Source organism: Talpa occidentalis, unplaced genomic scaffold (genome assembly GCF_014898055.3).
Source record: "Talpa occidentalis isolate TD23 unplaced genomic scaffold, MPIMG_talOcc4v2.1 talOcc4.5, whole genome shotgun sequence".
Taxonomy (NCBI): domain Eukaryota; kingdom Metazoa; phylum Chordata; class Mammalia; order Eulipotyphla; family Talpidae; genus Talpa; species Talpa occidentalis.
Window position 1 is genome coordinate 132,080,455 of NW_023604861.1, and position 13,813 is coordinate 132,094,267.

The following is a 13,813-nucleotide window of genomic DNA, read 5'->3' on the forward strand; positions in this document are numbered from 1 at the left end:
TAGAATTTCTGCTTCTCAGTCACACCAGCCACGTTTCAGGTGCTGGGTAGCGACACGTGGCCAGTGCAGGTAGAGGCCGTCTGTTTCCACCGCCACAGAAAGTTGTGCCCGACCACACAGCCCGGGCTGGTCTGAGCACAAGGCCCTGCTCCGGGCTCTTGGCGGCCTCCGTCCTGCCTGCTTAAGTGCAAAAGCTCCCAGGTTTGTTCCGTCATTAGAAATACCAATTTTACTTTTTATTTGTAAAATAAATACCGCCGCGGGCGGTTTGTGGGCCCAGGAGGTGCAGCGTCCGGGCCGGGCAGGGCACTGTGAGAATGAGCCCGTCTTACATTTGATTGAAACTTTCCGTGCAACACCAATTGTCCCTCTTTTGAGGGCCAGGCTCAAGGAAGTTGCTCTCTCCCCGTCTCGACAGTGATTTTGGAAATTCTGAAGCTGTGTGATTAAGCGTGGATTTAGTCAGTGGCCTTTGGCCACCCCTAATGATCATGCGCTTCTGATTCAAACTTAACCTTATGAAATAAGAATGGAGGGAAAAAAAAGTCAAATGTTATAAATTTATTTGGGACATCTATTGCCACCTCTTTAGAAGCCTTTGAAAATTCAAGCAGAAATCAATACACTTCCATCTTTTTTTTTTACTTTCAATAAATAATATCTTTGTGTCTATGTGTATATAGGTAGATATACTTAATGAGTCATTTAGCAGGGTTTTAAATTGTATACTGCGTTAATTCCAACACCGCTGTTTCCAGGTTGGTAGGATGCAAATGAAATAAGAATTAAGGCAAACCTAAAAGGCATGCAAATGTCGTACATTTATACTCACTGATAATACAAGCTCTTGTGTGCGGACAACACGGAGGAGCCACAGGCCCCTGCAAGGGTCTGTCCAGGGCTATTTTACAGGAGAATGTGACGCAGCTCTTAGTCAAGTTACATTACCATGGGGGGGGCTCAGTGCTACTAACATTACGTACTCAAGAAGACACGAGCATTGGCAAAACATGAACAAGAAATCATATGACTCTTTGCAGCACATTTCTGCCCAGGCTTTGGAGGAGGAGGGATTTTTTATGAAATGATATTACACATATCACATTGTGGCAGGTTGGTTCGTTGTTTTATAATATATGCTTTTAAAATTCATTAGCAAATGACATTCTCATGCACACAAGTGTTTCAAACACAAGAAGCAAGTCCATTTATAGGTAGTCCAAGCAATATATTTGTGTGTGTGTGTGTGTGTGTGTGTGTGTGTGTGTGTGAATAGCTGCAGACTGAATGGAACATTGAGACTTTTGTGCAGTCCATAGCCTTGACTTCAGCTCATTTCTGAATGTCGCACTGCAGAAGTAATACAATGGAGGGGTCGCTCTTTGCAGCTTCTTTGAATTCATCCAGTGTAATCTGATCATCTTTGTTCTTATCCATCTTGCTGAAAATCTTGTCTACTCGCTGCTCAGGCGTGAGCCCATCTTCATTCATCTTCATCATGATCACGGTGCCCACCATTTTGTAGATAGCCTTGGGAAAATAAGAAACAGACCATAAAGTTCTCCTATGATATGATAAAGAATTAAATTTATTTCAAAGGACTCCTTAGATGGTTTTATATCAGAGAGTGATATAATCAAATATATATATATGGGTCTTGTGACCAATTAGATATGGAACTCTGGATCACCCCCACGTTGCTGGCTGGAGGAAGTGGCTAGAAAGAGTAGCTTGGGACCTCCTTGGTGGTGCAGGGGTTAAGTCTCAGCACTATGAAGCTATCCCAGCCACTGCAGCACGAATTCGATCCCCCGCCAGGGAGCTACCCACATGGTGCAGCAGACCTCTCCTGTCTCCCCGCTGCTCCCCTCAGCAGTATATTTCAATAGATCTGCCTATTCAGTTCCCCACTCTGTCTCTGCTGAATCCAGCTCTTGTATGCACAAATAAAACAAATCTTAAAAAAAAAAGAAAGGAAGGAAGATTAGTTTGGTGATGATCGCAAGAGTCACGGTCAGACCCACTTCCATCAGTGTGGCGCCAGGTCCTTGGCTGGTTTTTCCGCTCACCTGACCCCTCTGTGTCCTGCACGTGCCACACTCTGTTGTTGGTGCCTCTTCTTACCTGGGTCAGTGAGCACCTCAAGGAGACTGGCACCCAGAGGACGGATCTAGAGGGCAGGGGAGAGCTCTGGGGGGAGGGGTCTGAATGCTTCTTGGGCACGGCAAGATAAACTGGCCCTTGAAGGGTGAGAGGCTTTGGATGGGCCTAGAGCAGGAAGGACATTGCAGCGGGAGGAGCGTGAGCAAAAGGAGTGCTTGGGGTGGGCACCGAGCAGAGCAGCCGGGACTGGGCAGTGAGCAGGGCAGGGACAGCGGCAAGTGGACAGAGGCAGGGCGCCGGACAGCAAGCTGCATGTCTGTGCCCACAGAGTGACCGCTCTGGACAGATGTTAGAGCAAATAATTGAGAAGCCGCTTGCGCACAGGTGCGCTACCTGCAGGGTGTCCCTGAGAGCCCAGAGGCCCCGAGGCACTGGCCATGCCGTTGAGCACCTGACTATGCCCAAGACCCTGGCCACGGTCCATGGGTGGCCCCCCAGACCCTGCCCCTCACCTCAATGATCTCCAGCATCTCCACTCGGGTGATCTTGCCGTCACCGTCCAGGTCGTACATGTTGAAGGCCCAGTTCAGCTTCTGCTCGAAGCTGCCCCTGGAGGTGATGGACAGGGCGCAGATGAACTCTCGGAAGTCGATAGTGCCGTCCCCGTTCTTGTCGAAGGTCCGGAAGGCGTGCTGGGCGAACTTGGAGGCGTCCCCGTAGGGGAAGAACTGCAAGCAGAACACACGCTCAGGCGTCGGCCAGAAGGGCCCAGGCCCACGGCTGTCCGCCGGGTCGAGCCCGCGGCCAGGCCGCGGCCCCCTGGCAGCACCGCCCTGCGCCCCACGCTGCCCTCCGTGTCCTTGCCGCAGCTCTGGCTGCTCCCCGTGGTGAGGGGTGCACGCAGATCCTGGGGGGCAGGGCCTCGTTGCAGCAGTGAGCACCCCCTTTGCTTCTGGCTCTCTCCCCATGGCCAGGCCCAGGGCAGGGAGCAGCAGACTTCTGCGCCCTCACCTGGGGCAGCTCTGCTGCCCTCCCCAGGCCCGCAGGCGCCAAAGCCCTGGTTTCTCCCTGTCCCCGGCTCACCCTCTGCCCTGGGGGAGCTTCACGATGACCTCCCTCCACAGGTCCTTTTCTTTCGCGGAAGAGCCATTTAAAACCCCATAAAAATAGAACATGACTGGGCTTATTTTAAGAACACAAAGAGTTTCTTCTCAGCGCAGGCAGCTCAGGTGCTGGGCGCAGAGAGGGGGCCCAGAGAAGAAAGCAGAGCTGTCCTGCCAGGAGGCGACCCGGGGAGCCAGGAGGTGCCTCCCCACAGCCTCCTCCACAGGGCATGGTCTGCAGTCAAGCCGCTATCTGCACCCACAAAGCTAAAGGACATTCCCCAGGGAAAGGGTGAAAAACAAGCAGGCCAAACCCCAAGACAAAACCCAAACAAACCACGAGCTCTGTAAGGCAGGGGAGGTCTGTGGGTGTCTGGGGGAGTAGATCCAGCCTCGGCAAAGCCCAAAGCCCGGCCTGGGATGGCGTTGGCATCCGTGCTCCCAGGGAGCTGCTGAGCCCTGCAGAGAGGCAAGCCCTGCTGCCCACCCTCCTGCACCTGGCGGCACAGCGTGGGGGGAGAAAACATCTCCCCACAAATAAAATCCATGTCAGGATCCAGTACAGGAGGCCAGGGTGGGAGAGAAGCCTCCCAGGAAGGAGGCGCTGGCTCAGGCTTGTGTCTGTAGCCCCACTGGCAGGCCCCAGGATCTGCTCTGGGTACTACAGCGCTTTAAAACAGCAGCATTTATCTCAGAAAATAAAGCTTTCTGGGACCGGGAAGGCCGGTGGTGTCAATGTCCCTTCATACCCTAAGCACGTCCTTGCTCCGGCCGGCCTGCAGCTCCCTGACTCATCAAAGCCCCCCGAGACCTTTCCAGGTGCTGGGAACGTGAGAGCAGCAGCTCACCATGCCTGTGCTTGGGGACCTGGCAGTGAATGGGGGACCCAGAGTGAAATATACGATGGTCTGGTGATCTTTCTAGAGCGAAGTATTCCTGAAGCTCAAAACCCAGTTGCTATGGTATTGTGGTTAATAAATAATACAGTAAACGTACTATAAAATAAATAATAATAAACAAATATAATGTTTGGTTGTAGCTCCCAGGGGAGTTGGGAGGGAGAAGGCTTCCTTCCCTTTTCATCTGCTTGGCACCTTCCGCCCTAACACTCCCTACGTGCCACTGCGCGTGGAGGGTCCCTGCGGAGTTTTGACCTGGGTGATGTTGAGTGTGGAAATGTCCAAACAGCTAAGTTTGAGCCTCATGCGCTCTGTGCTGTTTTTAACACGCCAAATGTCACTTCTGATGCCAAACGTGTGGTTTATTTTTCCCCTTTGCAACAACCAGTTCTCCAACTTTCTAGGCACCCACTGGCTGTGCAACAATTCAGTTCAGCTCTCACGTGAACTGCTGGGGCTGCACAGACCCCACAGGCTAAGGGCAGAGGCTAAGGGCACAGCCCCACAGTGCTGGCCCCACTTCACAAGCCAGTTGCAAGCACCAGCTGCCTCCTGTACTTGTGGTAGATCTGCTATAAAGTCAGCAGCCCCCAGCCCTCTCCTTACACCTGATAACTTGTTAGAATGACTCACAGATTTCAGTAAATATTAGTACTCAGTATTTGCTGTTACCAGTTTTTTTTTTTTTAAGATTTATTTTATTTACTTACACATATAAGAACTGGGGTGTAGGCCAGAGGTGCTGGGGGGTGAGAGAATTCACCAGAGACAGAGTGGGGAGCAGAACAGGTGGATCTACTGAAACACACTGCTGAGGGGAGCAGCGGGCGAGACAGGAGAGGTCTGCTGCGCCATGTGGGTAGCTCCCTGGCCAGGGATTGAACTCGTGCAGCAGTGGCTGCTGATAACACTGAGACTTCGACCCCTTGCACCACCACGAAGGCCCCATTACCAGTTTATTATAAAAATATAGAGGATGCATATCAGGAACAGCTCAATGGAAGAGACTGAGGGCTAGGTATGGGGGTGAGGGCACATGGCACACCCAGCACTTCCAGCTGGATGTGGTCACCAACCAGGAAGCTCCAAGAACCCAGCAGTTTGAGGTTTTTATGGGGCTTCATGGGATGGGCATGGCTGACTTAATCATCAGCCACAGGCGACTGAACTCCATCTCTAGCCCCTTCTCTCCTCCCGGAGATCAAGATGGCGGCTGAAGCTCCAACCCTCTAATTATGCCTTGACTTTGAGCTGTAGCTATGGGGGGACCCCAGCCCCACTGATTTCATGGGCATGCAAAAGACACTGTCCTCATCCAGCGACTCCAAGGGCTTAGGAGCCCTAACGTCTGGAGATGGGCGCTCAGACCAAATATTACTTAGTAATCACAGTCACAGGTGCATAACTGGCCTTGACCTCTTCGCTGCAGGGGGAGCAGGCACCTCTACAAGGGCTGATAAAGGGAGCAGGGGGGGAACCCCTGAGTGGATCCCCAAGTCTCCTTAGGGCTGCTGATCCCCAGCCTTTGTCTACACACCGACAGAGTGTGGGCATTTTTCTGCACTGGTGTGGGTTTCTGTCGTACCATCCTTGAACAATCTTATTCCTCGCAGCAAACTTTTAAGTTGAGGGTTATCTGACAGTTTTATCTAAAAATAACTAGACATTTTTGGGTCAGTCTATTAAAAATTAACTTAGATCTGGAAATCCTAGAGATAAAAATCGATTGTAAATTTTGAGCTATAGAAGTCACATGTGCCTGGCGGAAGGTCTGTTTACTGAGTTCCAAGCCAGCGTGCTGAGCTCAAGGACCCTGCACAGCTGCAGGACGTATTTCCTTTACAGCTTCCATCCAGTCGGCCTCTGAGGGCTTTGAGTTTTTCTATTCAGGGGAGTGCTCCTTCTTTTGATGAAATAATTCAGCTCCAGATGGATCATCACAGAAAAATGAAGCCACATTCCCGTCCACCTCTCCAGGAAGACAGCAAGCCTTGAACTGCTGTTCACTTCTCTTGGAGAACTCAAGTGCCTGGAGAGAGCAAGTGTTTTTATTTCCCATATTGTTGCTTAACATTTGCTTTGTTTTATTTTTAATAACATTTTTAAATTTTCCTTTTGGTTCTATTTTATAAATTCAAGGTATTTTCCTTCAACTCCCATCATACAGATGGATGTGGAAATAATCTTCAGTGACATTTGTAACCTATAAATCTTTGATTATAGAAACGGAACTTTGAGCGAGAAAGCTCTTTATTTATTTATTTGTGGATGTAGATAGCTTTTGTTTGTGTCTTGGTAGTTCAAGCAGTTAGAACACAACACCACAGAGTGGGTGGCTTATAAACAATAATAGAAACAGAATCCCCAGAGTTCTGGAGGCTGAAGTCCAAAATCAGGGCATCCATGTGTGGCCAGGGCTGTCTTTGGGGTTGTTTATTCTTAACTTCTTGCATGATCCGACATGGTGGAAGAGGAAAGGAAACTCGGGGGGCAGGAGGGGTGTGTGTCTTTTTTTTATTTTTTAATTTTTCATGAAGGCACTAATGCCATTCGCCAGGGCTCCGGGTGCCTTGTCCTTGGGACAGAGTCTTGGATACTTCTGAGAAGGCTCCTGGCCCCGCGGCGCCACTGGCCATCAGAGTGTGGGAGCTGCTCAAAGCAAGGCTGGGCCCACCTGGGCATCCTCTTCCTGATGGGGGCAAAGCCTGCAGGAGCCCCCACTCAGACTCGGTGGTGCTAGCCAAGGGGGCACAGCCTGGCAGTTGGGACAGTTCAGAGACAGCCTGGGCAGCACAGAGTCCACTCCGGCTCAGCCAGGAGAGGGGCCCGGAATTCCCACGAGTCTCTTCCACCTCCTGGCTTTTCCTCAGCAGGGGCCCGGCCAGCGACCAAGACGCCTCTGCTTCCCTCACCCCAGCAGCCTTGATGTCTCACAGCTCACCCCACCCCGGAGCCCGGCCACCTGGCTCGCACTCGGCCAGCCTAGCTCCCTGGGCCTCGGTCTCCCCCGGCCAGTGCCCAGCGCCAGGCGGGTCTCCCATGAGGTGGCTCAGGGGTGTCCCTTCTAGTCGCAGAAAACTTGGTGGAACCAAATGCAACATCTCCCCTGGACAGACCAAGGCGCCCTTACCTGACCCCACACCTGCCTTCACCTGGGGGTGCTGCCTCTGCGCTCAGGCCCCCCCGCCACCCCCCAGAGGCCTGTTCCTGGCTGCACAGGGTTAGTCCCGACCCTGCGGCCTTTGCCTGCGCGCCGATCGCGTGTCCTCTGCTCCAGATCTGTCCCAAACGCCCCTCCCCCTCCCGGCCCCCGGCCTGGCTTTCCCATCTGCCTCCTGCCCCGGCCAGCACCCGCTTCTCTCCCATCCAGCTCCGCAGCCCAGAAGCGGCTGGCTGGAGCCGCGTTCTCTCCCCTGTGCGCAGCCTCCTGGTCTCCAGGCGAGTCCGACCCTCGGCCTGAGACTCCAGTTACTTCCACCGTCCTGTCCCTCCCGACCGGTGAGTTCTGGGGTGTCGGGGCCCCGATGCTTTGCTCATGTTCTCACGGGCCTGGCCCAGCTCTGGGCGTTGGGCCTCCCCAGAGAAGCTCCGCAAACGCCCACGAGTGTGGTGAGGTCGCCCAGATCTCGGTCACATCAGCATGTGGCGTCTCAGCCCAACTGTGGTCGTGAAGGGGACCCCGCACCACCAGCTCGCGCCCGGCCCCAGGGAGTTGCCACCACAGCCGAAGAGTGAAACTCAAGCAAGACTCTTAAAATGTCAGCCCTTCATGGTGCTGTGCTTAACCCCTTGCGCCACCAGGGAGGCCATCCGCAGCCTCTGCAGCCCAGTTCCATCCCCTGGCAGGGAGCTACCCATGTGGCACGGCAGACCTCTCCCGACTCACCCGCCGCTCCCCTCAGCAGTGTGTTTCAGTCAGTCTGCTTGTTCTGCTCTCTGCTCTGTCTCTGGTGAATCCTCTCACCCTCCTGCATGTACCCTGATTCATGTATAAATAAATAAATCTAAAAAAAATTCTAAAAAAATTAAAAAAAAAAAGTGCTAAAAATCCAAAATCCTAAACTAAAGGGGGGAAAGGAATCATTTGGAAGCCATCTTCTACTTGCAAGATTCAAAGGCAGAAGCCCAAAACAAATAAGCCAAAAAATTTCCTTCTTTTAAAAAATGTTAATTTCCTAAGCCTCATATCAACAAGCTTTGAAAAGGCATTTTCTTCCTCTCATTAAGTGCTGAGCTTCAGGCTGAGGAACACAGTCTGCCCAGTCTGTACTTTTTGGCTTCTGCTTATTTACTGCTTATTTACCAGCTATAGATTAGCACAGTTCCTCAGTGGTCAAAGGGCCGTGGGGGGTTCAGGTGGAATCAGGTCATTCATTTAACAACTATTTATTGAGCAATTTCTTCTATGAAAAATATTATGAAACTGGGGCCTCCCTGGTGGTGCAAGGGGTTAAAAGGCAGGATATGAAGCTGTCCACAGCCACTGCAGCACAAGTTCAATCCCCAGCCAGGGAGCTACCCACACGGCACAGCAGACCTCTCCTGCCTCGCCCGCTGCTCTCCTCAGCAGTGTATTTCAGTCGATTCGCCAGTTCTGCTCCCCACTCTGTCTCTGGTGAATCCTCCCACCCACCCCCCCTCACCTCTGACCTGTACCCCAGTTCTTGTATGCATAAATAAATAGATTTTTAGAAAAAAAAAATGTCAGCCCTCCTATTCCCAGTTCCCCGGCCCTGGTCACTGCTTTTTCTCCTCAGAGCGGAAGACCACACCCCATATCTAAATTATTTATTCGCTGTCCTTCTCCCCCCTTAGAAGGGGAGCTCCAGGCTGCAGACGGCTCCCGCTGGGCCCTAGCATCCTCCTGGCAGACGCCCCACAGCTACTAAGTGATGCGGCCGGGGCTGGGCACTGAGTCCTGGGGGTCCTTCCTAGCAACCGCGTGTGCTCACAATTCCATTACACACTCGGCTCTCCTCGAGTCCTCGAGACAGCCCAAGGGCATGGTGTGGTGTTTTAGCTTTGGCTGGTAACAGGGAGGCAGCTTTTTAGGACAGAGGCTTAGCACCATCTGTCACTCATATTTATTTAAGGGCTTTTTAATATCTATTATCGAGCTGTAGATTCCCAGCGTGCAGGGTCTGTTTGCTCGCCACTTTCCCCACCGCCGCAGCGCAGGGCCCACAGATGGCAGGTGCTAAATCGGAGCTTATTGAATGATCAAGCGCGGCTGCTAAAAACAGCTGCACTTTGTGGACCTTGATTATATCCTGGCGCGCTCCGGCCAGCGGGATGGAGGTGACCGAGATGGTGCAGAGACCACACGGCCCAAACACCACCGCCGGTCACTGCGTCGGGTGCGGGGCTACAGCAGGAAAGAGGATGCTGCTGAGCACCAGCGAGCAGAGGGAAGTGACGGTGGAACAGTGGCTGTTAGGGCCCAGCAGCGAAGCAAGTTGATATGAACTTCCGAAGAGATGACCACGCTGCGCAGGCCTCGGCTGGACACTGTGGGCTCTGCTAGCAATAACTGTAAGGGTTAATCCTCAATTCCACTTCACGCGATGTTGAAGTTAATTGTCTTTTTTTTAAGTTTATTTTTATTTATGTGTATAGGGACTGGGGTGCAGGCCAGAAGTGCGGGTGGTGAGAGGATTCACCAGAGACAGAGTGGGGAGCAGAACAGGTGGATCCACTGAAATGCACTGCTGAGGGGAGCAGCGGGCGAGACAGGAAAGGCCTGCTGCACCAGGTGGGTAACTCCCTGGCTGGGGATCGAACTCATGTCGCAGTGGCTGGCGATAGCTTGATAGTGCTGAGACTTGAGCCCCTGCACCACCAGGGAGGCCGGAAGTTAATTCTCTGTTAATCTGAACCTGCTGCAACCTTAGGGAGAGGAGCGATAAGGACAGTTCACACCCTCAGCCTACAACCCTGAAGACCATTTAGGAAATTAGGGAGAGAGATTTCCATCTGCTCCTTCATTTGTCAGAAAGCTTCCTGATTATCACACTGGAGTGCACTTCTGATGCCTGTTAAACGGGTGGGCCAGAGATGAACTTGAAAGGTCAAGACTGGCTGACGATGGCCAAGGCAAAATTTGAATGCAGATCAGTCAGATTATTTCTGTTACATCTTGCTGTGTCTCTTAAATGTCCTTCGAGGGTCTAAACCTATATTCAGATTCCACCAAACAATGCCCACGCTGCATTATGTAACTCTCAGCTGCCATCACCTCTCAAGTGGGAAATCCTCTGCTGTGGGCATTTGTCGCCACCTTCTGGCATCACCTGCGTAGTGCATGGAAATGGCTAAAAGGCCGGGAGGGATCTTTTTTATGATATTCATTCCTCAATTCCACATTTATTGAGCAGTTACTGTGTATCAAGCACTGTGCTAGGTGCTGGCTCTAAAACAAGCAATACGTGGAGCATCCAAAATAATTCACAACTACATGAACAAGAGTAAAATTACACTGTGATAAATTCTAAGTGTGAAGAGTTGCAAACAAGGGTAATAGTGATGATCTTATGAGTTTGAGACATAAACAAGGTTTGAGTATGTGGGTCCCTCCCCCCATCCTAATGCAGGCAGCAGATACTTCATTGTCTTCATCGCAGTTTAGGACTGGCTTCAGGCTGGACTTCTGGGGTTCTGCACATGGAGACTTCCGACTGTGTTCACACCCTTGCTCTGAACCAGCAAGGTGCAAGAGGAGAGCACTCCAGAAAGTGGTTGAGATCTACGTCTCTCCGCAGACAGACAATAGGAGACACTGCAAAAGTTCGCCAGCTCCTGGAAGCCACAGGAAAGGCTTTTCCTTATGGATGACTGGGCAGCAGCCCTGCCTTTCTCTCCCCCCGTCACGGAGCCAGTGCAGATACGGATGCTGAGAGTGCCTCACTTCTGCCACCCCTGCCCACCCCCCCAAATCTGCAGAGAAGGGCAGCTTGGTAGCTGCATTTAAGAAAAAAAGGCATCTAAATACCTGGATCCAGCCCCCCTGTGATCTCCCCACTGCTCCCCCATCCAGGGCTCCGCACCGTCGCCCTGCCCACATAGCTTATCTTTCCAGAAGTTGTATTAAGTTCAGAGAAAACACTGCACTGTTTCCCAGGGCCTGGTGCCTGCTTTAATCTCATGGAGGCTGCCGGTCCCCTTGAAGTTCTCCTGTCCTGCCTTTTGGGGATTGAGGGGTCGGGGGACTTCTTGGCCCACGTGAACATTGCTTTGTCAGGAGGAGTGGCGGTCAGACCCCAAGAAGCACAGTCTCCCTGGCCCTGCCCAGGGCCCGGCTCCCAGCCGACACCCTCAGCCCTCAGCCCTCAGCCCTCAGAATAGATTCCTGCCCATCAGCCTGCTGAAGTAGAGCTCATGATGGGCCAAAGCACAGGAGGGCTTTTGGGGGTGCTGGCTGCTCCCAGGCCCAAAGGACGAGCCATTCCCTCGCTCCCAGGACACAGTCCCTTCTACGAGGTCCTCACTCGGATCGGTTTTACTTTCCTTTGTTATCAAATGTCAGATGCCTGGAAAGTCTGGCTTTGAACACCCCCGATGCCCTCCCCAAGGAGTCTTCCTTGTGGCACCCCTGAAATATGCACTCAGAGGTCACCTGCTCTCGTTTCTGCTGGAATTAGCCTGGCGTCAGTCCTCCTGGGAGGCTGGCTCAGCACCCCTCTGCGCTCTGCTGGCAGACAGCAGCTTCCCTTGGGAGGCCTGTCGGGGAGCGAAGCCCAGCAGGCTCTTTTCATGCGAGGATTCTTCAACAGGTTTAGGACCTGAGGGCTGTTGTTCTGCCTGCCTAAGTCGCCCTGCTGGGGGCACCTGAGCAGGGCAGGAAGGTGAGCTGGGGTCAGATCAGCTCTGTCTTCACCAGACCTGGCTTTTCCCAGCTGCACTGCCAGCTGTCCCAGGTCTCTCTCACCTTCTGGACCAGCCCTGCACACAGCGGCCCGACCACAGCAGTCCATACACAGCAGCCTGCACACAGCAGCCCTGCACACAGCAGCCTGCATACAACAGCCGGCACACGACAGCCCTCACAGCAGCCCTGCACACAGCAGCCTGCACACACCAGCCTTGCACACACCAATCCAACACACACCAGTCCAACACACACCAGCCTGCACACACCAACCCTGCACACACCAGCCTTTACCCAGCAGCCTTCACCCAGCAGCGCACACCCAGCAACCTGCACACAGCAGCCAGCACACAGCACCTTCTTTTACTACATGGGGACCATTGCTTTCTGGCCACAATTGTGGGGCCTTTGCCATGCTGTTCCTTTACCCCACTGCTCCCTGTGCCATGCTGTTCCCTTTATCTATCTGGAATGCTCCGCTTTTCCCCTCACCCAGCTGACTTCTGCTCAGTTTCCATTTTCTCAGGAAGACTTCTCTAAGTCTGGGTCAGAACCCCCACTTCACCAATGCGCACCCCCAAGTCCTGCCCTCTGGAACACATCTACTTATGAAGAATTGTTCATGAATTGTTTGATGAATGCCTTTCTTCTGTAGCCAATTGTAAGCCACGTAGAGGCTGGGAATGACCTGGTTTTGTCCACTACTGTGCTCCCTGTGCCTGGTACGAGGCCAGGTCGACAGCAGGTGCTCGCTAAGGGTCTTTCGAATGAGCCAGCGACTCAGTTCAGCAGGTCTTTGTCAAACCTGAGGAACGCGCAGCAGCCCCACCCCCGAGCCGGGAAAACGCTGGCATGTGTTCTGAAGCGCATCTCACATCAGCTCTGCTGAAGAACCCACCATTTGGCCTTAAAACCCGTCATCCCCGTCACTACTTCAGTGGATGAATCACGAGGCTCTGAATCACCCCCGAGCAGCGCCCGCACCTGCTCACGTGGACGGGAGGAGAGAGACGCATCCCCTTAATTAGAAATGGGGAGTCCAAAACCTGTTTCCTGCCAAAGCATTCATTCAACAGATACTCACAGGAGTCCGGGTGGTGCCGAGCTGTGTGCTGAGCTTCCCTGCCTTTTAGCTCATGAGCCATAAGCTAGAGCGAGCTACCCGCCACCGTGGGCTCTCTGGGAGGAGGTTAAAAACATGCTCATCCTCCCAGGTCCCCCAGGAGACACCCCCAGACTCCGAGGTCACTTCTCAGAGCTGCCCCTTCACTTACCCTCTGGGGAACAATGTGCATTTTCCAGGCCTGGCTGCCAAAGAACACCCATCTTTATTACAAGGCAACCACTTCAAGTTCACGGCGCTCATACAGTACATCTCTCCAGGAGGAAAGTGAGCCCAGAATTAAATTTCAGTAGAAGGGGCTTTTGCCTTTAGGGGCACGGAAAGCAATTTTCATTTTTGTCCCATACCTGGTCTCTCTCTGGAACTCCCAAAGAAGTTGGCTAACTTTTTTAATAGAAAACAAGACAGGGTCAAGACCCTCACTAATTTCCAGACCTCCTTTCACTTTCTCACCAGGAGAAAACACACAAAGCACCTCCACTTTAAGGGCAGTATTATTCTTTGCTCTTTATTATATCCTCACTGCTTTGGGCTTAGGATCTGGTATACTGTAGGTGCTTTCTAAATGCTTAGGATGGTTAAAGGATAAATATGTTGCCGAGGAAAGGCTGCTTGATTGAGTGACAGGGTGTCTGGGTGTGACTGCAGGCAAATCTTTTTGCCTCCTAGGTCTTCCATTTTCCCTGGATGTAAAATGAAGGCATGAATCCGATAAACTTCA

At 52.4% G+C, this 13,813-nt stretch overlaps 1 protein-coding gene across 3 annotated transcripts in view; it reads right to left on the reverse strand.

The window, feature by feature from the left end:
- Positions 1–361: 361 nt before the first annotated feature.
- VSNL1 (visinin like 1) overlaps positions 362–13,813 on the reverse strand; it is a 119,039-nt gene continuing 105,587 nt past the window's right edge. For all 3 annotated transcript variants that reach the window (XM_054701360.1, XM_037528488.2, XM_037528490.2), the window contains exons 3-4: positions 2,616–2,831; positions 362–1,530 (exon numbers count right to left, since the gene is read on the reverse strand). In XM_054701360.1, the coding sequence (XP_054557335.1) occupies positions 1,333–1,530; positions 2,616–2,831 (414 nt within the window). In that variant the 3' untranslated portion in view covers positions 362–1,332. The remainder of the gene's footprint in view (positions 1,531–2,615; positions 2,832–13,813) is intronic.